The following is a 27,336-nucleotide window of genomic DNA, read 5'->3' on the forward strand; positions in this document are numbered from 1 at the left end:
CATCAAATGAGCTTTTAAATCCCCAGGGCATGTCCCAGGAACCACTGGTAATGCTTTCTACAAACTAGCAACAGAAGAGTGCCTCAGCGCAAAACCAGAATTTTAAAAACTTTAACAATTTATTAGTCTTATTTTCCAGTAAAATATTCACATGTCAAAAGAATGGAATGATAGAGATATAGCTAACTACCTTTAAGTAATTCCGCATAAATATTTAAAATCTAAAAACCTCAGGGGATCATCAGACTGAGTAGAAATTTGTTTCTTCAAAGCAAGTATTGCTTTACTATTGTCATTAATCCAGTCAATAATATGACCAATAACTTGCAATGGTAAACAAAGTGTTTGCTGAGTTTCTTAAAAGATGCTTTCCATGAGCCATTATCAGTCAATCCAAGAAGAAGATGTTGTTGAACTGCGTGGCACAAAGTTTCTTTACCTCTTCTGCAAAAAGAACAGAAAACAGTGCATAAGGAATAGGGGTTCTTACTTAAAAGGTTGTATGCTACGTGTTAGTGCCTTAAATTCTTCTGGAATAAAACTGGGAATAAATAAATGTCTGCATTAATTTTGACTTTAAATTCCAGAAGCCCAAACAAAAAGTAATAAACTAAGAAAAAGGGAACAGACTCCACACCTAACAAACCCACGGGACCTCAATACTTCCCAATATACTGAAACACTGCTTCTCTGGGCCTGAAAAAGCTTAAACCCAGGGCAAACAGTACCTGAGACACCCACAGGTTGGGGTTACAACATCCAAGATACAGTCAATTTCAGAATCTGATGCAACAACACAAATACTCTGGTTGCAACCTTGAATTGTAGATCAAGGGCTCCACAGAGGTATCATGATCTTTACTGAATTCTCATTTTAAGTCAGGCTTGTACTAACTGATGTTTTTAATACACAATGAATACAGGTATTAGTACAGAAGAAAAATTTCATAGCCTTAAAAGATATATTTTTAAAAACCTTGCATCTAACTTTCCTGGTAGTTTGTACTGGGGTGTGTTTTCCCCCACCTGCACTGCTGCTTGCCACAGCTCCAGGTGTAAGGCAGAATAGCAGAGAGGCTAGTGAAGGGGACACTGCCCTTTCTACAGGACAGCAGCTGTCAGAACCCCATAGACCAGCTGCTGACTCACTCAGCACAAAGGACCAGACCAACTACTCTGGTTGCAAGGTGGAGATTTCTCATCCTGCCTATGGGTGGAGACAGCTGGGACTATCATATGAATCCAGCAGCTCTGCATATAAAAGATGTGTTTTCATCTTTTTGATAAAAAGAGACATTTTTACACACAATATGTAAAGCCATGGGTTATTTTAGCACTGTAGAAAATAATTTCCTTTTAGTCACGATTAAGCTTGCTGTGTCACAGGACACAGAAACAGAAAATGGAGAAATCTGCCTATAATCTTAATGATCATCATTTGCTCTATATATCATGTTTCCTAATACATTGAAGAGAATTTCCAAATATCAGTAGCATTAAAATTATGGTCAAATACCAAATTCAGTTTACCATTGACTTCGATCAGGTTTGCATTTTTTTGATTCAAAATAACATACAGCTCCCGCTGATCAGACTTTTTCCCAACAACCCAATAATCACTCATGGCTTTCACGATGATTTCTTCATCTTCATCTGCTCTGTAAGGCAAGAGTTTCAGAATATACTATTATACATTTAGCTACATTGTGGGGAAAAAAAAACATTTCAAAACAAGAAATTGGACACTAAATAGTCACTTAGGAAGTTCAGGAAGGCCCATGTGAATGGACTGGGCTTATGTACCCATTCAGAAGGGGTGCCCATAAAGGTGGTCAGACCTGGCCTCTATGAAGGGGCTTTGGGCTACTCAGTTTTGAAGATGACTCCTTTAATATCCTTTAACAAAGGGATACCTATTTGAGAAGTTGTCAGGATTACCTAGTAAAATCACTGTTGATGTCACCTAGAATCTTCATCAAATCCGGATGAACAGACGTAAGCGACACACTGGGTGTTTTCCTCATGTGAATTGTACTTTTCTCTGCTAAATTCATATGGTTGAAGTAGATAAACTTAAACTGTGGTTCCTTTTCAGATCTGTAAAAACATGTCATTAAGAGGGTAACATTCTGAACATCATACAAACTACACAGCTACATTTAAAAAACCATATGGCAAAAGCCTGGATTTTCAAAGGCTCGGTCTTTAATTCAAGAATCTTAGTTAACATGTAACAGACTCTTCACTCAGTAATCACTTAAATGATATCAAGCATGATGGAATTTACCAGAGAGCTGAAGCTTATTAACTGACTGATTTGAAGTACAGGGGACTGAACTCAGGTCCTCACAAAGGTTTCTACCTCTGAGTTGCATCCCTAGCCATTTTCTAAAATAAAAGTTTTATTTCTATTTTTTATCTTGCTAAGTTGCTAAGGCTGGCCTTGAATTTGTGATCCTCCCACCTCATTCTCTTATATAGCTGGGATTGCAGGCATGTGCCACCATGTTTGGCCTAAAGTTTACCTTTTTTTGTGGGGGGGGGGACAGGGGAGGGTACTGGGGACTGAACACAGGGGTGCTTTATCATGGAGCTGCATTTCCAGCCCTTTTTATTTCGAGACAGTGTCTCACTAAGTTGCTGAGGGTCTTACTAAATTGCTGAGGCTGGACTTGAACTTTTGATCTTCCTACCTCAGTCTCCCAAGTCACTGAAATTACAGGTGTGCACCACTATGCCCATTTAAAGTTTCTTTTTTAAACACTGGAAGTATTTTCTAAGTGAAATCATAGTGCTTTATAAATGGTAATCACTTGGTTATTGCTGACTTTTTAACAAATGCAAATGAAATCCACACAGGCTATTTATCTTCTAGTGGAAGGGTCAGCAAACTACAGGCCTGAAACTAAATCTGGCCATTTTTCTAAATAACAGTTTACTGGAACACTGAATGCCCATACAAATATTTATGCGTTATCTATGCTACTTTCAAGCTAAAATAATAGTTGAGTAGTTGCAACATATATAGCCCACAACATCTAAAATACTTACTATTTAGCCCTTTATAGAAAGAGTTTGCCAACCTCTGACTCAGGAGAGTAACATCTCATTTATCCCACAGTGATGGGGAATGAAGGAGGCGCTCCATGTGGATTACCCAGTCACACAACTGAAGCTTAATACTGTAACAAAGCTCTTTATCTTCCTCAATGGAAATCATGCTTAAAATGTATTAGCTTTTCCTGCTGAAGTAAAATTTTAATTGGGATATATATTTTTCCTTCTTTGCACAATCACTTCTCATTTGTCCCTGTGTCTTTCTCAGGGAACCATGGGGACAACTGGGCTACACAGCTCACAAGGTGCCTCCCCACCCCTCCCATCTCACTGTGCCCTTTTGAACACCCTGGGTTCTGGGGAGAGCCTGAGCACAGCCTGCCACTGGGGGCTCAGAAGCCTTCTCCGCTTACTTCAGGGTTAGCAGCCATGTTCTGGAGGGCTGAGGGTGCCGGAAATCCGACCTCCGGACAAGTGGGTTACTACTGTAATACTTTACATCTAGGCAAAGAAAGAATGTGGGTGATTTAGTTTCCTGGAAAATGAAAATAAATCTCTTACAAAACCAGAATTTGTTTTTAATAGATCCCTAAAACTAAGAAAAATAAATAACATGAAAAACTAGATGAAAAATAAAAAATTTAAGACTTTTGGAAAGAATTTCAATTTAGCTGTCTCAATACACAAGTAACTTAAGTTGAACTTAAAGTTCTGGCTGTTTTGTCTAACCCCCAAACACTCTTTCTTTAGTCCATTCAGAATGACTGAAACTCTGTGTTTTGTACCCCCAAGTTGGAATTTATATTAAAAACGTTATTTAACTAGGTAAAACAGGGTTAAATAAATGCAACTCTTTCTACCTCATCCTCCATAAAACATAATAAAAAACAGACACAGAAAAATGGCTACTTGCAATGTACTATTAAATAAAAGGAAAAGAGAAACTTGCTCACATTCAAAATAGCCAGAATAATTTTCAACGTACAATCTTATTAGTGATCAAATTTACGACCTTACAGTGTGTCAGTTTTGAATTAGCAGCAGCCACAGTTACCTGGTATCTTTTTCAAAGAGCTAAGACATTCCTTCTAAAAATCAAAGCATTTTTTTCAAACACAAAATCACACGTTTCATGCCTTCTTAAAAAGAGAACATACTAAACATAGTTAACAATGTCCATATAGGAAACTCTAAACACAACGAAACAGTACAGAATTCTTCATGAAGACTTTTTTTTTAAAATATTTTTTTCAGTTGTAGGTGGACACAATATCTTTATTTTATTTACTTATTTTTTATGTGGTGCTGAGGATTGAACCCAGTACCTCAAGCATGTGAGGCAAGCGCTCTACCACTGAGCTACAGCCCAGCCCAGCCCTCATGAAGACTTTTGAGGTTCAGTATACAAAGTAACCACAGCACAATGATGTCTTCAAAACACATGGGAGGGGGAGTCCATTTTAAGTGGTTATAGCTCAGTTTGTATATGCACTAACTTTAAAGAAAGATTTCCTATTTTCTGATAGACCCATCATTTTTAGCAATGAGAAAAAAAATACCTCCTGGTCAACCTTATCTTCACTCATTTTCTTCTGCTCTACGCTGAAAACACAATATAATCAATCAGTCCTTTGTCTGTATATCCTATACCCACAGACTCAACTATGAATCAAAAATACTGGAGGAAAACTGTACCTGTACTAAACATGTATGAACATTTTGTTGTCATTATTCCCCACACAATGCAGGATGACTATTTACACAGCACCTGGACTGTACTGTGTTCTAAGTAACCCAGAGATGATTTACAGCACATGGGAAGATAGGCATGGGTTACTTGCAATGCTGTGCCTTTTAAGGGTCTTGAACATCCAGGGATTTTGGTATCCACGTCCTTAGGTACTGAATAGGATTGGTAGATGTCATGAGAAGATGTGAGGAGACCTCCCATGAACAAATAGCAATAATTTTACTGAGATGCCAGAGTTGAATGTCTAAGTACCAGGTGTATGAAAACTTTCTCAAACTTCAAAAGCATGCCCAGAAAGGGTGCCATGACACAGTGGAGGAAATCAGCACTTCTCCAGTGAGCACCTAGCTGCTTGAAGTTTCCCCTATGGGCTTCAATAGCTGAAGGCACAAAGATAACCACTGTTTCAAGTTGTGGTGGGCTGTGTTCTAAACAGCTAAGACTGCCAGATACATGATTTCTAGATAAATATGGCTCTGAGAGTTCCTCACTTATCTGACCTAATTGAAGGCCAAGAGGAAATGCTGAACTGAGAAATTTGGGTACCATGAAAAGGAAAACTGGACTTTATTTATGAGTTAACTTAATAAAGTTCTTTCCCCCTGGCCTCTCCAAAGTAATAAGGAAGTGAAGGTACGCCAAGAATCCTGGAAATATGCACACACCTCCTCCTGAACGATGTCCCCTCCCCCTTCCCTATTACCACACCATGGCTCTAGCTAGGCCAGCCTTCCCTTCTCTTCCCTTCTGTCAGTGTCCAATCCTGTATCTGTTCCCTCTGTCAGTGTCCAATCCTGTATCTGATCATTATCGACTCCTACTGTTAATGGCTGTACTTTTCACTTCTTTACAAATCTGAGCCTACTCAATCTCAAAAAAGAACTATACTAAAACTGACCACTGGGGCTGGGGATACGGATGAGTGGTAGAGTGCTTGCCCAACATGCACTAGGCCCTGCAGCCCATCTCCAGCAACCTCCCCTTCAAAAACAGATCACAGGAAAGAGTTCCTTTTCTGAAAACTTTGTACTTCCTCCTCCTCATCCTTTTCAGATTTAGTACTAGAATTAACTAAATGAACAGGGATATGTGAAAGGAACAGAAACTAGAGTCTCAGAAAACTATCGATTTTGGGGAAAATTTTTAAGTTAGAACTCAGCCTCAATTTCTTAAAAACTCTTGGTGAACTGAAGATTTAAATACATAAAATAAAACCATAATGGTACCAGAGGTAAAAATGGGATTGTATTTTTATTATACTGGGGTGGAAAGCTCAGAGTATAACATTAAAGATGGAATACCAAAGAACTGAATTGAAAAAACTTATTATATACAAACCCCATGCATATATATTGTGCAAAATAGCAAAATCAAAAGTAAAGAAAAAAATACATATCATGACCAAAGGGTATTATATTAAGGGTACTGATGTAAAAGAAAAAAAAAGAAACCCTTCAATAGAAAGATTCAAAGAATCCTGAGTGCAATTTGCAGAGGACACAGAAATGCCAATGAACCACAAAGAGACGCCTGACGTCAGTGTCACCTACCAAAATGTCAAAAGAAAAGTGTACAAAGAATAGGTGTTGGTGGCGGAGCTGGGGAGTGTACAGAATGGCACCATCATGGGCCAGTAATCTGGCAACAGGTACCCACTCTTTAACTGCATATTCCTTTGGCCCCTGAACTCTAAGGATAGCCTCAGAGAAAAATGTGATGTGCCAGATTCTTCTTTTTATAATACTTAGAATGTTTATCCAATCAAGAATGCATCTAATACCATGATGCCATCAGAAACAAGACAGATCCATATTTATTAATTTAAAATGATGTCCATGACATATTTTTTAAAGTTCTAGATTTATGACGTAATACATATTTTTAAAAAATTACATGTAGGGCTGGGGCTATAGCTCAGTGATGGAGCACTTGCCTCACACATGTGAAGCACTGGGTTCTCTCCCTAGCACCACATAAAAATAAATAAGTACAAGCTACTGTGTCCATCTACAACTTATAAAAAAAGTCACATGTAAAAACATGGTATGTTTGCATCACTATGCTTACACATGGGTTCAAGTATAGAAAGTCTGAAGAAAAAATAGGTAAGATTTCCAGGATTTATATTTCTTAATAAATTACTCTCAAACAAAACACACACACAAAAAGCACTGGTTTGATCCCTAGCACCATTAAAAAAAGGGGGAGGGTATAAGAATTATAATAAGTCCTTAAGTAGAGAAAAGCAAGGTATAACACTAATAGCCTTGCTTCATGCCAATCTTTAAAGGGGTGGACCTCATCTTGGCAAGAAGCAAACAGCTCCAGTGCATGACTCATTCCACACCACAAAGGATGCTGGAGAACAGCCTCTGGGCATTTGCAACAAGGGCTGAGGCTGAAAGAACAGGTGGGTACAGAGATACTGGAATTAGCCTCTGGGTCTAGGATGGCTCCCTGCTCTGGCTTCCCTGCCTCCTAAATCCTCAACAATGCCCTGGAGAGGTGGCCAAGGTCTTCCTTTCTCCTCAGGAGTTTCCCCTGACCATGCCAACCTAATTTCTCTAGGATTTGAATATTGGAGAAAGGGGAGGGCCCAGGTCAGGGATATAAGATAGTTTGGTCTGAGTCAAAAGGATTTCTTGGAAGGAAAGCACATTATCTTTTGTACCCCAAAGCTTTTACCTTCAGCCAGTTGATATATGTTTTTTAGCAAACAATAGCTTCTTATATATAAAATCTCAGATGCATCAAGAACTATCAAAAGGTCTAGAACAACACGTCTAGAATTCTGATTCTTGTCTATGCACCTAAATTGTACCATGTTTACTCTGCCATCCAGTTTTCCAGGTACCCTATTTTTGTGGGGAGCTAGTGATACTGTACAATGGCTCTCTTAAAACCTGTCCTTTAGGATAGAGGGATGCGTGACAAAATATGTATAGGAAAACATTAACTACAGAATCTAACAGGGAGTAGATAAGTATTCACTATGATTTTCATAATAAAATGTCACAGAGAAAACTGCTTTCTGAGGTAGAATAATATTCAAGGCTCTCTCTCCTGTGTAATTTAAAGGACAGGTAACCATACTTGCAAAAAAGGTACTCAACAGCAAATTCCACCCCTGGATAGCTGTTGACGAGTCGCTTGGAATTCATGAATCCACAGAAAGTAAAGGCAGAGCAGTTACCAAGTCCAGTAATCTCAGAGAGCTTGGGGATGATGCTACAAACACTTTATCAACCTATCTGCTACTTCTTAACTTGTATGATCCAAAACAGATTTCACTTACTCCTGCCTCCTTCAAGAAAGAATATATGGCAGTTTTATGGGCAAAAAAATTAAATCAGCAGGCAGCATTATTAGGAGGGGAGTCGGTCAGCATTTTCATTTCTTGACCTTATCTTTTGCTGTCCATTCTTAGTTCTCTAAAACCAAGTAAGCTGTGAATAAGCCACATGCACTTGTACCAAATCTAAAAGTACTTTCACCCTGAGTTTTTTTGAGCTCCCTAGAGGCTGCTGTTTATCAATGCCAAAGACACTAACAGATGAAGGCTGAGAACACTGTTAAATAAATTCACAGCATTTTAGTAACTGCTTAAAGGGATGAAAATCCTGATAAACAGGGCTCCTGTATGTCAAAGTGCTTTCCATTTACTCATTTTATCTTTATCATAGTTCTAATTTATAATGAGAACAGAGAAGCAGAAAAAGTTCAATGACTTTTCAGTGTTCTACAAAACAAGAGGGGTCAAACCCCTGAGTTTCCTGATGTGGCAGACTTGGGACCAGAGCCCAATGGCTTGCACCATGGCCACCTTCACTGTGCATCTCCACAGGAGAAGCAAAGTTGCTTTTGCTCTATGCAAAGCAATGCCACACTGCCTAATGCTGCCACGGTGATGCAACAATCTGGGCTGGGCAAGGGGATGCTCATGGGATACTCTAAAGGCCAAGGCCGCAGACACAGACAACTCACCTAACCCCATCTGGTCATGCTACCAATGGGGAGAGCTGAAGGGTCATGTTAGTAGAAGACTAAGCCCTACTCATCATCAAAGGGCAAAGATCTCAAGCACAGTTCCTTGGGAAACTTTCAGACAGGCTGATGGCATATTACTCCATTTGGAGTAAATACCGGAATATTAACACGGTCAATATTCTTCAGTTAAAAACCACCCTATTTTTCCATGATCAGTTAAGTGCTTGTAAGTAAACACGAAGCAAAGTACAAACCCAGATATTCTTTTGTTGATGTTAAACTGCTCACAAATGTCAGATGCCAGCACTGTAAGCTGGGGCCCAACAATGCTGTCCAGTCTTCGGCAAAAATCCAACGTCAGCTGTATGGACGCTAGTGAGTAATTTTAAGAAAATAACATTCAGTGTTACCAACACTTTGTGTTAAACAGATCAATATTATTTTTTACCTCCAATATTTAATAGTATTCAAATAAAACTTTACTATCAATTAAATATAAACAAAACATTTAGGAAATAAAACAATCAGATGATCAGATACCTCTCCCCCCCAACAAACAAAAGAGAAAGAATTAAAATTAGTTATATTTAAGATATAAAAGATTCAAAGACAGTCTTACTGTGAAAAGTGGCTTTACATGCACCCTGAGGGGTGGTCACAATCAGCTGCTGCCCAGGTGGATCTAACATATGACAGCACTCTGTAACGTGCTGCTTGATGCTTTTCAAATTCCTACCTCATTTAACCCCCAAGTCCCTCTGAATCAGGAACCACTGCTACCCCCAACACACAAGTCGGCAGGTATAGAGGTATACACAGGTCTATTGTTGACAAGTGGGAAGGGTAAGAAGGGGCCCCTCAAGTAAGAGTTCCCAGATGGGGAACAGCCCTTAATATAGCCTCTCTGTTGCTTTTTACTGCACATTATTTATTGCTTAAAAACAGAACATAGCAAATTACAAAAAGCTTATGTGGTTAGGCTGAAACCAGACATAAGTGTGCACCTACCATCAATCATAAAGCACACAGCTGCACTCATGGCCTGGAGAAAACAAACCAGAGATTATAAAACAGCACAAAAAGGAGGCTACGTGTAATAACAAAATGCAGCGAGCTTGTTTAAATCTTGATTTGAACAAACCAACTGTAAAAAGATTCTTTTTCGTCGACTGGAGCAATCTGGATACAATGGATATTAAGGAAGGACTGTTTTGTGAGGTGTGACAATGGTCTAATGGTTATGCTACAGGAGATAGCCTCCTCAGTCAGGGATGCAAAGGGAGCTATTTACAAGTGAAGGGGTCTGGTGATATAAATGCTCTAGCAAACAAGACAAATGCAACGCAAATGGGACAGATGAGAGATTAGCCTTTTATTGATTAAGCTCTGTGACAGGTACTTGGGGTTTCATCATTCTAGTCTATGTGTACTTGACAGTTTCCATTAATAAAAGACTATAAATTGAAGTTATCTTATTATACTTTATCCCAGCAAAAAATTGCAGTTATGACATTAGGCAAGTAATGGCAATTTACAACAACCAAGATAATAAATAACCCAAATGTTTAAATTTAAAATTTATCATAGCAATGCAGTGTTAAAAAAAACCCAGTAGAACAATGACAGTCTTTCAAAACTTTAATCATCCACCTTAAGACCCTGGAAAACAGAGAAAACTGAACTTGAAGCAAATATGAAGGAAGATAATAATGATCTGAGCAGAAGTCAATTACACAGGGGGGAGAACAGACAATAAGAGACTATAAATGAAGCCAAACAGTGTTTCTCTGGCATGATCAACAACACTGAAATCTCTTGCTAGACTGGAGATTGAGGGTGGGGTGGGGACTCAAATGACAACAATCAGGAATAAAAGCAAACATCACTACCGACTTTACAGGAAAAGAAAGTAGCAAAGGCATCGTATCCCACTAGAAACCACTGCACACCCACAAATGGAAAAACTCAATGCAACTGACAAATTCCTTGAAAGACACAGACTACCAAACTGTCTCCAGAAGAAATAGAAAATCAGACCAGTAACAAGTGAAGAGACCAGTATTTTAACATTTCTCACAAAGGCAAGCCCTGGTACAGTTGGCTCTATTATGAATTTACCAAATATTTAAAGAATTAACACCAACTCTTCAGGAAATCTTCCCAAAAATGAGAGAAGGGAACATTTACCTCCTCATTCTATGAAGATAACATCACCCTGATAGCAAAACCAGACAAAGTTATCATGACGTAAGAAAACTACAGGCTACATCCTTCATCACCACAGCCTCTGCAGTATTATCCTGACCCCTGCAGGCTGGAGACGAGGTCAGCCATATGGAGCCAACTGCGTCTATGTAGCCAATCCTTGATTCAGACATGGAGGTACAGGTGAGCTCCCTGGAAGGCATCACTCCACACACTTCACACAACTGTGCCACAGAAGTAGGTGCTGTGCTGTCTGCAGGACTCCACTGGGAGAGGACAACTTGCGCTCACGCCTGGTGACTTCCAGCCTTTGCTACATGTTCCCTTACACTGTAACAGACCATGAGTGTGAATATAAAGGCTTTTCTGGGTTCTCTAGTCCTTAGGAACTGCCAAACCTTAAGGCAATGAACTTTGCAATGAGAAATTGCTGAATTGACCAATGACCATTTTAAGTGCATGAATTTTATGGTATATGAATTATACCTCAATAAAGCTGCTTATAAAAAGATAAGGCTGGGTATGGTGGTACATAGCTATAATTCTAGCTACCCAGGAGCCTAAGGCCAGAGGGCCCCAAGTTCAAGGCCAGCCTAGGAAACCTAGTGAGATCCTGACTCAAAATAAAAACTGAAAAGGCTGGGGATGTAGCTCAATAGTAGAGCACTCCTGAGTTTAATACCCAGTACACACACACACAAAAAAAAAAAAAAAAAAAAAGAAAAAAAAAGAAAAAGAAAAAGAAACAAAGATAAGGACTAATATTGGACCAGCCTGAGAGTTTCAAGGCATTGTGTCTGAACATTCAAAGCAGAAGAATTTTAGCTTGACAGACAATGGACCAATTCCTTCCTCTAGCTACTGCTATAAATCATGCCTCATTTTAGGAATATGTCTTTTTGTATGTTTTCTCTGGAACTTCCATTTCCCTGGCACTTCATCACATTTAACTGCTTCAGAATACCATTTTAGGGACTGGGATTTGTAGCTCAGCAGCAGAGTGCTAGCCTAGCACCCATGAGGTACTGGGTTCAATCCTCAGTACTACATAAAAAATATAAATAAATAAAACAAAGGTATTGTATGCATCTACAGCTAAAAAATATAAAATAAAATACCATTTCACAAACAAAAATTATTTTAGAGGCCCTGAAAACCAAGAGTGGTTCTTTCTATTGCTCCATTATGGATACCTCTGAGGTGTTAGATGCTGGCAAACTTAAGAGCTCTGTCATCTTGAGACTTCCCTTTACTACTCTCCTGGGTCAGAACCAGTGGTTTGGATTCCAAGGTGCTCCCTGTCCTGGTTTACCCACTTAACTCTGATGAGGGTTGGCTCCATGCAACATTCTGAAAGGATGCAGGGATGAGACCTTTTCTTCTGTGTCACCTGTGATTGATAATTTGGCTTGTCCAAGATGTCTACACTGAAAACTATTTTCTCTCAGAACTTTAAATGTAACATTGTAACCCAACATCTGGGCTTAGCTAGAAAACTAAGGTGCTAGTTTTGCAGGTGACTAAATTTTCCTTCTGGAAGCTTTCAAAATCATCTCTTTATATTTCTAAAGTTGCACAATGTTGTATAAATGTGAGTCTTTTCCATTCATTATGGCAGATATTCAGAGAATCTTTACACTTTAGAAAATTATGTTCCTCTTCAGATAGGCATTTTCTTATATGATTATTCTACTTGTTTCCTAAATTCCTGAATTAATCTTTTCTTCTCACCTTTCCTTCCATGATTTTTACCTACTGTCCTTTTAATCTATATTCTGGAGCAGGCCAACTTATCTTTACCCTGCTAATGAATGTCACATGTCTAAAATCATATTTTCAGGACTGGGGAAAGAGTTTTGCTTAATGGGTACAGAGTTTCAGTTAAAAGTTATGAAATAGTTTTGGATGGTTGCACAACACTCTGAATACATTAATTCTACTGAATTGTCCACTTAAAAATGGCTGAAACAGTCAGGTGGGGTGGCACATACCTATCATACTAGCAATCACAAATTCAAGGCCAGTCTCAGCAACTTAGTGGGACTGTCTTAAAATAAAAATTTTAAAAAAGGACTGAAGGTAGAGGTGTATAGCTCAGTGGTAGAGCCATCCTGGATTAAGTCCCTCACACACAAAGGCTAAAACAGAAAATTTTATAGTACATATATATTTTACCACAATAAAACAATTTTTTTTTATTGAGACAGGGTCTCTCTTGCCTAGGCTGGCTCTGAATGCATGATCCTGCTTCAGTTTCCTGAGTTGCTGAGATTATAGGCATGCACAACATTGCCTGGCTTAAAATATTTTAAAATATTTTTAATTAACCCAAGTTCAATATAACCCGAACTCTTTTATATCATTTTGCTTCAATTCTGTAGGTACAACTTCTCCAATTAGTGGCTACTGATATTTAAAAGTTCCTGGGTATTCCTAGAATTCTTGTTTTTTCTTTGGGTGCCTGTAGTTTTATTTTTTATTCATGTTTAAGAATGAGGGAACCAGAAAGTTGCCTATGCACGGAAGTTCCACATGGGGTGAAGATAGAGAAGCAGTTATGCTGGGCAGATGAAGTCACAATGAGTGGACCTGACTCTCAGATGCTGAGACCCACACTAACTATTCAAAGTCTGTCTCAATTATTTATTATCTTTTACACAAACCCTCAATCTTCACCCAGGGACAGGAGCTCAGCTGTAGGCCTGTCTGTGTGTAAGAACAGGAAGTGGTGGTGAGGTGGTATGGGACACTGATTAGTTGAGACAATACCTTCCTTATTCCCCTTCTTTCTACATTGAGTTCCTACTGGCCCTCAGGTGACTACCTCCGTTCTGAGTTAAGAGTTTCTCTGGGCTCCTGTCTCCTCTCACTCCCTGGCTCAGAGCCTTTTCCACTCTCCTCTCAGTCACCACTCTTACATTTCCTTTCCATCTTCTAGTTATGAGATTCCCTTCCTGTTCTCTTGGGGCATCATGTCTAGGTCTTTATGAATTAAAACTAGTTCATTGTAGTTTTGGGGTGGGAAAGAAGATCAATACATATACTTGGGTTGTCTTCTTTACACCAAAAACTGTCTTTAAATAAAAAGAAAACCAGTTGGGTGTGTAGGTATGTGCCAGTAGACCCACCTACTCAGGAGGCTGAAGTGGGAAGATTGCTTGAGCCAAGGAATTCAAGACCAACTTGGGCAACAGGCAAGAAAAACAAAAACAAAACAACAAAAAAAGAAAACTCAACCTAATGTACATATCCTTATAAGAGAGTATCCTAACAAAAACAAAAATACTATCCTTATATAATAACAAGTCCTCAGCTTTGAGAATCAGAGCAAAAGCAGATTTCACTGAGGTGTGGCCATAGCCAGGGGGCATTTAACTGACAGGTGGCACCACCCTGACAGCCTTTGGTTTGGGAGTACACGGGACTTCAAATATTTGAGAAGCACCACCTTAGCAAGCTATTCTTTCACTAATAGCAAAATTGTTTAAAAAGAGCTGAAAACACACTAATCCAGAAGAGCACCCATTTTGAGTTTTACAATAATTAGAACTACCAACAATTTTTCCAAAAAACATTTAAGAGGTTTGCATACGTACTCAAGTACACATGCAAGAAAGATTTACTTTAGTATTAATCTGTAACACTGGAGGGAAAAACAGTTGTTACCTTATAAACAATTAAATGGAGCTCTTCATAAGTGTCATCTGTATTTACAAAAATTTTGGGGAATCTGCATTTTGCTTCTGGATCATTAAGGTTCAAGGGTCCAGTAAGAAATCTTAAAAGTAAGCACAGAGATGACTCAACTCAATGAGGTAAATTATAAACAGGAATATAGAAAAACACATCAATATTTTTGCAACTAGATGCTATACAGAAAACATGAAATCAGAATATGATAAAATTTATAGTTTAAATTAATTGGAAACAAAAGAATTTCCTCTGTTGATTATCACCAATAAAATAGCACAAAGGTAATTCAGTGTTCATCATTTCCCCTTTACCAGAAAAGCTAATGAAACCCAATATTGTAAATCAAAGAACAAAGGTCCTACCTTCCATAATGTTGAAGATTTCCTGGCATTTCTGCTCTTATTGGAGAATCCCTTCCTGCCAACTGCAAACACATTTAAAGTTCAAAAATGACTGATTAGATTTTTTTTTTTTTTTTTTTTTTTACTTTCAAAGCTTTGACAAATAACATTTCCATCTGCTAGTTGGTTCCAGGTACTTTGTATCAATTTTCCATATTCCTCCCCACCAAAAAAAAAAAAAAAAAAAAGGGTAGAAGATTACAGACATTCATAAAGAACTGATTTTAACCATGCCTGTCATCATACCATACTCCAAATTCCACAAACTAATTTAGTTCCTTATTAAAAACAAACAACAAACGAAAAACAACTAAAATTTCCCATGTGGCATAAATTGGGAAATCACACACTACCCTGTGGGGAATGTCCTCTTCCCACTTCCTAAATTGGAAACTAAAGTTTGGAGAATTACACCAACACAATGAGTGGCAGGGGCAGACATTATGACCAGGCCTGTCCAGTGTCAAAGTCTCTACTTTCAGCCATGACACCATGTCTCTTCTAAGGTTTGTATTTGTCACATAGCCCTAGTTAATTGCTGAAAGTATACCATTTCAACACACATAGGAAATGAAACAATCCAAACACAATAGTCATATTTGTGAAAATTTGATACTTCTGTTAAAAATGCTTGATGCTCTTCTGGTTTATACAAAGCTTTAACACAGAACTTCAGAAGACCCAAAACACATTACGAGCCCAATGGTGAAAATGCACAGACCAATTCTCATTCATTTAGTTTGCACTGAAAGACAGGCTTCATATGCCCATGTCACGCTACCATACTGTGTGCTATGGCTTCCTATTTTGTCTCTCTCTTAAGCTGTACAGAGATATCAGTTGTCTATGGTGGCACAGCACTGTGGCCTTAAGGGGTGTGCTCACAAGTAGGTGCTTCAGGATTTGGAAGACTTTGAGGTCAAGTCTTTGCTGGGGGACCCTGGATTGCTTCATCTGTGGGATGAGACAGCATACTTAACTCTTGGGACTGCTGTCATGGTATCATGAGATCTTGCAGGCATGTTGGGCATTGGGAACCATGGCTGTGTACAGGAAGTACCCCAGAACCATCAGCTACTGTCCTCAACCCATCTGGAAAGAAGCTAAGACCAGGAGGAAATCCTTCTTAAAAACCCTTCTTTCAATTTCTTATTAAAGAAGATTTTTCTGTTGTTTCCATAATCAAGCCCTTAAGAGAGAAGGGACGTGGAAGAAGGATAGAGAGGGAGAAGAAGAGGGAGAGCCTGCAATCGATGTGGGTCTATGCATGCTCCTGAGCAAAAATGATGACTTTATGCTCTATGAACACTTTTTACTTCCAACCTAATTAGAGCTATGAAAGGGTACTTTGGGGAGAACACTGGTATTATTTACTTATTTATAAAAAAAATTTTTTAGCTGCAGATAGACACAATATCTTTATTTATTCATTTTTTTTTTTTTTAAACATGGTGCTGAGGATCCAACCCAGTGTCTTACATGTGTGAAGCAAGTGCTCTACCACTGAGCCCCAGCCTCAGTCTCTGGTATAATTTAAAGTTCTATACAGAAAACAGGGAAATTAAGTACCAGAGTGGGAAAGCCAGGCAGGTAACATACCATCTACTCACTATCAAATATCTCATATTTGTAGATGGGAGAGATTGTAAGACTGACCAGAGTTGGTCACGGATCCCTGCTATTTTCATGGTTCCCTGGACCTCACCTAAAATCCACCCTTTCCTCTTAAGAACACACCTTTACTATTGCATTTGGATGAAACAAACTGGAGAAAAACTGACACACATGGGTTTCTATGCTACTAAGTGATACACAATAAGTATCACTGCATCACAAATAAAATAAAACACAGCTAAGAAATGCCTCACACACCATATTACTCAACCCCCTACCCCTGTACAAAAGTGTATGCATGTGTGTATCTACACAGTCCAACCATACCTCAGGTTCGATGTGCCTGGGAAACAGAGAGGTGGTGAGGTATTTGTATAAAATTCTCATGTCATCTTGTTCTAATCCACTCCTGAAACATCAGAAAGCACTGGGTTAAGTTTGGGATTGGTTTTCTGTTTTTTTCTATGCTCTATGATAAAGTTTACCTTTCCTTCCTTTTTAAGAAGGTGGCTGCCCTTAACTGGGCAGTTCAGGTGGGGAGTGAGTTAGAAATGAGCTGGCACAAGCACTACACCCTAACCTGCTTAAGGCTACTGCAATGCAGTTCTGTAATTCATAGGCATCTGAAATCTCAAGGGAAGATTGAGTCTCAGGCTGAATTCCAAGTAGGATTATTTAGGGGGCCTTAACAAGCACACTGCTGCATTCTAGCAGCAAGGGTTCCTTAGCTTCCTGGCCTATACAGTAACACCACATTCTGAAAATACTGGCATGCTGTACACAGGGAACTTGATCCTAGGTTGCAGAAATACATCTGGATTTTAATTCTCTGGATCTCAATGTAGAAAAAGGAAAAGAAAGAAATAAGCTTTAATTTCAAATGAGGTAGGAATAAGGAGCTGTAGAAAAAGCATTAAGAAACTAGAAAGTCTAAATTAGAAGGAATTTTACGGAGTCTCACACAGCCACTCAGGTAGACAATTTCTAAATCACACATGGAAAGTTACCAACTTTTTTCTTTTGTAGAAATAACTGAAATAAGGGAAGAAGAGGAAAACAAAACAATAGGTTCTGGGTGTTACCGTCCTGTTGAGAGGTAGTAAGCGTTACTAGGGAACATGAGTGATGGTAAGAAAAGACAGTACATAAGGAATTAATGTGTGGGCAACTATCTTTTAAGAGCCGCATTTCCAGTAGCAGGAGCTAACGGACACATCTGATCATTAGCATCTGAGATGTAGTTGGCCAAAAACAGTACAAAATACATACTGGATTTTAAACAGCACAAAATTATCAGCTCATTAATTTAAAAATACTGTTTACATACTGATATAATATTTTAGATGTATTAGGCTAAAGAATATATTTTACTAAAATTAATCTCACTAGTCTCTTTCTACTTCAATATGACTACTAGAAAATGTAAAGTTTACATGTGACCTGCATCATATTCAGTACTGTCCTCAATCAGAGAGCACTTGGGTAGAAAACAAACTATAAGAGGAAAGGGACGACAGCAGTGTGAACTGCTAACTGTATGCACTGTGCTCAGGGCTTTCTTTTTACTATTTTACTTAAGACCTGCTAGACCCACCACACTTCAGTGTTGGTTTTAGGAAATTGAGAGAGAAGACGGAGTGAGGCTATAGCCAGCTGTGCAAAGCAACAGAATCCCAAGCCAGTGCTTCCTCAGTGCCTGTGGAAAGGCCCTCCTCCTCACAAGGTAACCATGGTGAGCTCTCCCCAGTATCTGCCTCCTGTGCCCTGGCCCTCTCCCCTACAGAAATAATACATCATAATATAGTTAACTAGGTAAGACATTACCACTGGGAAAAATTTCTTACAACTGCATGTGAATCTTTAAGGACTTCAAAACAAAAAGTTTACAATGAACAGAAGAGCCCCTTCTTAAGCACAAATAATATATGAAATAATATAACAAATGAAACCCTGCACTGACAGACTCAAATAATCCCCGTTCCATCAATGATTCACATCAAATAGGAAAATAGCCCACTCAAACTCAGAGGATGTTCTCAAAGTCTCTCAAATAGTTACTTAACGTAATGATTTTTTCTTCTTAAAAAACAAAACATAACACCTAAGATGGATGTGGTGTTGTGCCTGTGGTCCCAGCTACTCAGGAGACTGAGGGAGCAGGAGCCTTGAACACAAAATCTGAGGCCAGCCTGGGTAAGAGAAGCAAGGCTCTATATTAAAAAAAACACAAAAACCCCAAAAACGTTTCTTTAGCTTAAATCTCAACTGATTCACTTGTGTGCCAATGTGACACTATTACTTTGTCAAGACTGATTATTATTCTTATTTTGTGGGTAACTTTGTGCCAATTCAACTTCAATGCTAAAGGGACTTCCAGGTGTATACCCCTTGTCTCTGATGGAGATATCAAGCTATTAAGAACTTCTTTTTGCAGAAGCACTACCAAGTATGAGGTGGCTATCATTAAATGCAGAACCTTTCCTGTTAGTTTATTCTAAAATATTGATTGTGCTACTATCATAATATTGAATATAAAATAATCTACCAGGAGCAAAGAATATGATCAACTTTGAGTAACTTAGAAATATCTAGGGTTGGGGTTGTCGCACTTGCCAAGCACATGTGAGACACTGGGTTTGATCCTCAGCACCACATAAAGGTAAAAAAATAAAATAAAGGTGTTGTGATCATCTATAATTAAAAAAAATACTTAAAAATAAATATCTAAGACATTTACTCATAAATTTGCTAATTCCTCAGAAGTAAATCAATGAACTAAAAAGAAATTTTTCCTCTAAAAATTGGTCAAAATCTGAATAAGAAAATAAACTAACCCCTCCCATCCAATAATAATAAATATCTAACCCAGGTAATGCCTGCTACAAAAACCAAACCCATTCATTAAATGCGTCGTCCAAACAGAACCTGAGATTTTTTTTACTCATTACTTGCTTGGAACTGACCATCAAGATTTACTGAGTACCTATTGTGCGTCATGCCACAGTCATGTGCTACAGATGCACAAGTTAAAAAAAAATACAGGAAGTAATAAGAGTAAATACATACTGTGCTCCTGAGGCATAAATTCTTTCTTGGTATTTAAATATACCAGCCATTTTCTTAAAGCTCCTTGTTGTTACCTCCTGGGACCAACTTTTCCCTGCCCGCATACTGGATGGACCACAGAGCTGGTGCTATTTGACTCCAGGGGATGCCCTTCACAATCTGATGATGCCAAGAGGATCCCTTGAAGCTAGGCAACAGGTAGCTGTGGGAATGCAGGCTTCCAGAGCCCAATTCTGTTGGTTGCTCTGGATCCAGGGTCTCCCAGAACAAGTTGGCTCTGGGCCTTTCCCTTCCTCACTCCCACGGTTTGCACGTGTTATCAGGGCTTGTGGGCTACGAGATCAGAATCTGAGCTACTGTCTTCTGACAGTACAGAGGTGGCCCTGGACCACTGTCTCTGTATCTCCTACTACCAATGATGGCTGTTAACCCTCCCAGCACCTCTAATTTTCACCTGTGGAGGGGCCACTCCCTCCACAGAACTGCTGCTGTAGAAGCACTACTATCTTTCTACCTTGTAAGTTTTATTTTGCTAACACAGCATTAGCATCACAGAAAGTAACTAGAGCAGCGTCAGTTAACACAGCATAAAGTTGCCTGATAAGCAATTTGTTAAATTGAAAAGTGGATAGATTTTCATTCTGGAGGCAGAAGACAAGTCCACAGGGAAATCCACTAAACCGTTACTTAATGGATTCAAATTTCTGTAGATTATCCTGTTTCTCTTCTGAAAATAGATACAGAATTCTGACAGGACAGGGAATGGGCTTCTCTTCAGTTTCTCATGTTAAAATACAACCACCCCCCCAATTTAAAAATGTGGGTTACAGTAAACAAACATAAAAATTGAGGGCCTCAGAGGGGCTACTATAGGAATACTGGCCAGATGCTCCCTAATGGGTTATCAGGGGCAAATCTCAGCCAGGCTGGTACACAGGTGACAGGCAGGGCTGCCACACTACTCTTTGGGGTATATCCATCCCACAGTCACAGGCTCATTCACGTGGGTTCCCCAGAAATTAGTCTTAAATGACAACATTTAATATTACTTTTTCTTCTTGAACACTGACATTTTCTTCAACAAAATGATTTTTTTGTTCCCACTATAGGATACAAACATAGCTGGGGTGACAATGGGTGATCTCCTAGTTTATAGTCATCTTGGATTTTTTTTTTTCTTTTTTTGGAGGGGGGGAGGTACTGGGGATTGAACACAGGGGCACTCAATCACTAAGCCACATATACCCAGCCATATTTTGTATTTTATTTGGAGATAGGGTCTCACCGAGTTGCTTAGCACCTCGATTTTGCTGAAGCTGGCTTTGAACTCATGCTCCTCCTGCCTCAGCTTCCTGAGCCACTGGGATTACTGGTGTGCGCCGCCCAGTCCAGCTATCTTGGATATTTTAAAGAATTAGCTTCTTTACAAGAAAGCATGAAAAATGATGCATTTCACATTTACTTTATCATTGCTTTGAAGATGGGGATATTTTCTCTACCTAGTTTGGAGTTGGTTCTAAACTGCCCCACTTGGTAATTTTGTTACCATCTTAGTTTTGTTTTAAATAATTCCTGTTTACTAATGACATCCACTATAAGGAAGCTCTCTATCCATTCCCCTGCTGTTGGTTCCTGCTTGACAACCTGCTACTGATTTAGTCACAGCTGTGTTTATTACTCTGACTTCCTCCTCTCACATGCCAAGTCTGAGTTAGGTTATACCTACCAGATGAGCTGATCATTATAGAGAAATGCAGTGTATTTAACTATGTTCAGGCTTTCCTCCATTCTGTTAATAAAGGACTGGATTTTCAAATAAGTCATTTTATCCAATGGGAAGAAGCTGATTCCACCAAATATGTCAAGTAGGTCACATGACTGTAAATGTAGCGTTTGCAAATACTGTGGGAAAAAATAAGGTATAAAACAATAGTGCATTTAATGTAGTACTCTGACAACTAAAACTAATAATCTTATGTTGCATGAACATTTATGGTATAGTTACATATTGACAAAGAGTACAATTTCAAAAACAACAAATAGGTAGAATTGAAATCAGTAGCAATTTTAAAATTTTGAACCTAACTAGTTACTATTTTATCCCTTTAAAATATTTAAATTCTCATATTAGTGCTCCTCAGATTAAGTCATTACTCATTAGGATATTATTATACCATGGATGGACAGTGACACTTTGAAGGATGGCCCATCAACCAGAGTAGTAAGGACAAAAACAGGAACCAGGAGACAGTATGAGAATGATTATTATGGTCATTAAAGAGAAGAAATAAAGAAAAGTAATTCATAAAAACAAAACAAAACAAAAACCCACAAAAAAGAATCAAAAATGTCTGAGACAAAGTTAAAAAAGTATAAGAGGTATTAGAGGGGGAAAATACAGAATTACTCCTTTAACATAAAACTGGATTTTACAAAAGTAGGGGTGAGATTTGCAAAATGCAAGGTGCAATGAAAGAGAATGGCAACTATTTAGGGCCATTCTCATTTGGGACAAGTTATATTAAAAACCACTAATGTGACAGAGTCTGTATCATAGTCACAAATTTTTTCCTTGAGCCAATATAGATTATGCCTTTTTAAGGAACAGAACCAATCCATAACATGCAACTCTAGTAACTGCTTACCTTTTGCTAATTGACCAAGCTACCACATACTATGATTGCTTTTGAGTAAGTCTGCACAGATGGATGCAGGTAGAACAAGGGCAAAGCCCAAAGGTGTCTCCCAGATGCTTCCAGGAGCCTTGAACAGGGACAGGATGCTCTACTCCAGTGTGGGCCTGAGGAGTCCCTCACTGCTCTGGTTTTGCCACAGTACCTCTTAAGCTCTTTGACATCTTCAAGTTCCAGGGTTTTTATAAAAACAAAATAAAAAACTTGTTTGCATCTATGTTTCTTTTTGGTACCAGTGATTGAATCCAGAGATGCTCTATCATTAATCTATATTCCTAACCCTCTTTACTTTGAAACAAGGTCTCACTAAGTTGCTGAGGCTGGTCTCAAACCTGTAATCGTCCTAACTCAACCTCCCGAACTCTCTGAACTGTCTAAATACTACTAAAATTATAAATAAAATTCAAAATACTTACCCGATGGAAGAATTTCTCTAATCTTTCTTTTAAGAGCTTGACACCTCCATCTTCCATGGCTTTCAAAAATGTCCCATTAAAAAGCTAATAGTGTAAGACATTGTGGAAAAAAAAAAATCAATTTCCAATGCCCATCAGTTTCCCAATGCAACAAGTTCTTCTTTTCCTTTTAATTAATTCAGTTCATTAATCCCCCCATACTTCCTTATAAACATAGCAAACATTCACAGGAGAAAGCTTGAGTTATTAGTTACAATAAATACACCGTTAAGTGATACTCATTTTTATGAAACCACTTAATTGTTCTAGAAGTTTTCTTTTTCTTTTTTGAGATAGGATCCCATTATGTTATCAGGCTAGTCTCCAACTCCTGGGCTCAAGTTTCAATTTACATAAATAACATTACCAAGATTTTTAAATTATCAAAATATCTGCAGTCTTTATGTTACTTGAGAAGATGGACTCATTTGTTCCCTAATGAGGATTTAGTCCTACAGGACTAGGAACAGAGAAGGGGGTTTAATGCTAGATGGAATAAATGTCTGCATAAACCTTACCACCTGTTTCAAAGGCCGTATTATTTTATCCCCCAAAACAGCTACACAGCCATTTTGTTAGCACCTAAAGAATTCTTTTTAAACAATCCCCAAGCTTGTAACAGGATGAACTGGACAGACTCTCAATTCAAAAAGAAGTCACACTTACCTTGTACATGCTATAGCACTGTTGTAGCACTGAACTATAGACCTTGTCCTACAAACAAGAAAACAGAACAAATCTCAATGCAAGGGAAAAAACTGTCTTTTGTGCATAGCAAAGATGGAATAACTCTTGGCAAAACAGTATAATAATTATAAACTAGGTCCTATAATACTTGTGTGTTGAAAATGCGAGGTGGTTGGTTGTTCAAAACATTACATAGTTATTGATATATCATATTTCACACTTTGATTCAAGTGGGTTATGAACTCCCATTTTTACCCCATATACAGATTGCAGAATCACATCGGTTACACATCCACTGATTTACATATTGCTATACTAGTGTCTGTTGTATTCTGCTGCCTTTCTTATCCTTTACTATCCCCAGTTACCTAGGTAAGACCCTAAAGTTATATTTTGCACTCTCCCTTACTACCACAATTCGAGTTTTTCTGTTATTTATACTGCTTATATTTCTCTGCTGAGTACTTAATGATATAACAGGTGTAGTTAGGAATGATGCAGAAGAAACATGCCAACAACTAATCCATGAAATTTACTTTTGGGAAACATAAATTTGTACTGATATCAATGGTCAGTTTAAAATAGAAAAACTCTGTTTTATTGCTTGGTGTTGAGGTTAAAATAATATTTCATAAGAGTTTTACAATCACTTAAACCAAAATATGATGTAGGGAGAAATTACAAAATTTGTCCTTCAAGATTTCTAAAACAGTTGTATAACAAGTGAATTTAAAAGTGGCAGAACTATGTAAGCATTCTCAGTTATCACTAACGTGTCTAAAGGATAATTTCACATATTTCCTAGAATTAAAAAACACCCAAACCACAGAGCTCAGCTTCCTGTTTATTTTTATAGAGGGGCCCATTTGTAATGATTCTTTGATTGCTGATACACATATTTTGCTCATCAAAAACTAAATGAAGCAGAACATTTATACCTGAAATGGCATATTTGTCAATTATGTGCTTAGTGTGTGTTTTTCTTCTCATGTAATATTGCTATGGATGAATAACATACTGATGAATGGGACTTTAGGTTGAATTTTTAATTTGAAAGATTTTTAAAGCTTTTCCTAGTAAATAAAAAATTGCTCAGTGGCTAGGAATAAGGAGTTTTAAAATGTTTACATATCTGTATAAATGCTAGTTTTTAAAAAAATGACAGGAACTAGACAAATAGTATGCTAATGAATTGTATCCTATACCACCACCAATTGCATTGTTTAATTTACTAAGCATATGGATTTAACATTGAGCACTATCTTAGAGACTCCTATAACCTTTTATAGAAAATATGAGATAAATTCATTGTAATAAACGTGTTCAAAGGTAAAATTACTTTCATTATTTTTCAATTTGATATTGTCAGCCATACTTTTCTTCATAGTGCATTTATATTTCAATAAACTAATTTTAAAATTGAAAAAAAAAATGCGAGGTGGTTAAATTCAAATTTACCAACCAGTAAGCCTAATTGTAGGAAGGCTTCACAATACAGATGATCATTAGAAAATTATTAGTGATACAGGATACATATGTTTTTAAAAAACTGTACTAATATACACACTAAACACGAAACTTTTCTATGTACCTTGAGAAACTTTGGTAATTTAAATATAAGTTTAAATATAAGTCATTCAACATATTCAATAATAAATTTTTTCCTAAAAAATATGAAATTAAAAAAAATGACACATTACCAAAAGTTCTTCCTCTTGGTATTCAACAATTGGTTTTCCATCTTTACTTTGTTTTTCAATTATAGGATTCCGAACAACCTACAATGTTTGATAAACTGAAATTATACAATGAATTGATTATGTTTTAAATTCTGCCTTACTTTTAAAAATTTAGGGCTAGGGATGTAGGTTAGTAGGAGAGCATTTGCCTAGCATATCAAAACCCCAGGTTCATTCCCAGCACCACAGAAAAAAATAATTTACACATCACACCCCCAAAAACATAATTTCTTAAAACCGCCCCAAGAACAAACACACTGAACAGAAATTTGGCCTTAAAATGTCAACCAATTTTACTAAAATTTTACTTTGATGTAATAGTGAGAGAACATTCCTAAATTCCTAATGGTAAAGAATACCCATACCATACTAATTCAGAAAAAAACACTTATGTATAGGGGTTAGGGGTTGTGGCTCAGTGGTAGAGTGCTTGCCTAGTACGCATGAGGCACTGGGTTCGATTCTCAACACTAAATATAAAATAAATAAAATAAAGGTCCATCAGCAACTTAAATTTTTTTTAATTTAAAAAAAAGATACTTATGTATAAATACCATGACCATCCAGAAATTTTCTTCTGGTTCATTGAAGAACTGTCTATTCTTCTGTGTATGTAAAGATTTTGCAGGTTTTGACGGACTAAAGGTCCTAAAAAAATTAAAATAACATGTTGGAAAAACTCTCCACCATAAGTTTTAAGAATTCATTGAGCTCTACAAAGGCACATTTAAAGGCATTACCTTGTAAATTGTACAATAGCTTCGCATAACCCAACATTTCTAATTTTTTCATTCTTTTCAACTTCATTTGGATGATAAAACAAAATTTTATTTTCCTCCTAAAGGATGAAGAAACAGAAGCACAACATCAACATAGGCTTTTCTTCATCTTAGCTATTGAAAGTGCTAAGTTTAACAATGACCTCTCTTGTAATAGCTCTAAGGACAAAACCAAAGACACTTTTTGGAAAAACAGGAATTATCTCATCAGACGTTGTGTAAATACTGCCCATTCGTCTGAAATTTTCGGCCACTGCGATATTCACTAAAACACGTTTCATCTCAAGCAGTCCTAGATAATTGCAATGATTTCTGGATTTCTTTCCGTGGGATGAGTTGTAACACCAGCGCTTGTAAAAAGCAAGTGTGTGCGCACGTGCCCAGGAATACAGCTCTCAAAAACTAAATCCAGCTGGTTCAACGGCATTTGGACTGACAGCTTTTAACAAGGACTGTGATTTGCTGACCACAAAACAAAGCTCTGGACATCTTTTGAGGAAGCCAGCATCCTCACCTAAGAACAAACATAGGCTCCTGGCGTCTTATTTACTAATTTGATAAAAAAAAAAAAAAAAACTTTCCTAGGGTCCTCCAAGCTTGCAATCTCTTAAAGCTACTGCCCACCACTCGGGTTCCACAGTTCTTCTCCGATACTTCCAATAATAAAGACAAGTTCCATTTTTATTCCCCATAACTGATGCAAAGCGAAAAGACAACCTGCGTGGAGTGGTTAATCTGGCGGACCTTCATTCAGCAGCCAGACCCCGACCCGGCAACGCAGCTGACCCTGCCTCCGCTGTCAGCTCCCCGCCGCACACTTGGCACGCAGCAGGCTCAGCCAGGGCAGCTCGAGGACCGAGGACGGTAGAACCACGGGGGCCGGCTCCCGGGCACACCCCGCGGCTCCAGGGCACCGACGCCGGCCGGCCGGCCGCCCTTCCGCCCCCGAGGCCTCTTCGGCCACCGGCGTATGCCAGCGCGCAGTCCCTCCGCGTACCTCTCCCTCGCGCGGCCCAAAGCGCGGATTGTAAATGAAGAAACTCAGCAGCGCCGGCGGGAACTGCTTCTCCTGGGCCGCCCAAGCCCCGGCCCCAGCCCCGGCCGCCGCTGCTGCCATCCCGGCCCGGCCCCCACCTCTGGAGCCTCCCAAGGCCCGCCCAGAGACAGTGGCCTCGAGGCAACTACACTTCCGCCTCACTCGCCACCGCCC

At 38.4% G+C, this 27,336-nt stretch overlaps 1 protein-coding gene across 2 annotated transcripts; it reads right to left on the minus strand.

Moving 5' to 3' along the window:
- Window positions 1-100: 100 nt before the first annotated feature.
- Window positions 101-27,336, minus strand: Ccz1 (CCZ1 vacuolar protein trafficking and biogenesis associated). 2 transcript variants are annotated; one of them, XM_005339719.3, is made up of 15 exons: window positions 27,124-27,336; window positions 26,088-26,185; window positions 25,902-25,995; window positions 25,309-25,386; window positions 23,588-23,635; window positions 22,883-22,966; window positions 21,500-21,675; window positions 17,035-17,116; window positions 15,055-15,116; window positions 14,666-14,777; window positions 9,803-9,836; window positions 9,049-9,166; window positions 1,939-2,097; window positions 1,531-1,658; window positions 101-444 (listed from the first exon to the last, which is right to left on the minus strand). In XM_005339719.3, exons 1-15 carry the CDS (start codon window positions 27,241-27,243, stop codon window positions 389-391), a joined length of 1,449 nt encoding a protein of 482 aa, XP_005339776.1. In that variant the 5' UTR covers window positions 27,244-27,336; the 3' UTR covers window positions 101-388. The 2 variants fall into 2 exon arrangements, with proteins under 2 accessions (XP_005339776.1, XP_040133082.2); XM_040277148.2 differs by lacking the exon at window positions 27,124-27,336 and adding an exon at window positions 26,844-27,066.

The sequence above is a fragment of the Ictidomys tridecemlineatus genome, chromosome 10, assembly GCF_052094955.1.
Source record: "Ictidomys tridecemlineatus isolate mIctTri1 chromosome 10, mIctTri1.hap1, whole genome shotgun sequence".
Classification (NCBI taxonomy): Eukaryota; Metazoa; Chordata; class Mammalia; order Rodentia; family Sciuridae; genus Ictidomys; species Ictidomys tridecemlineatus.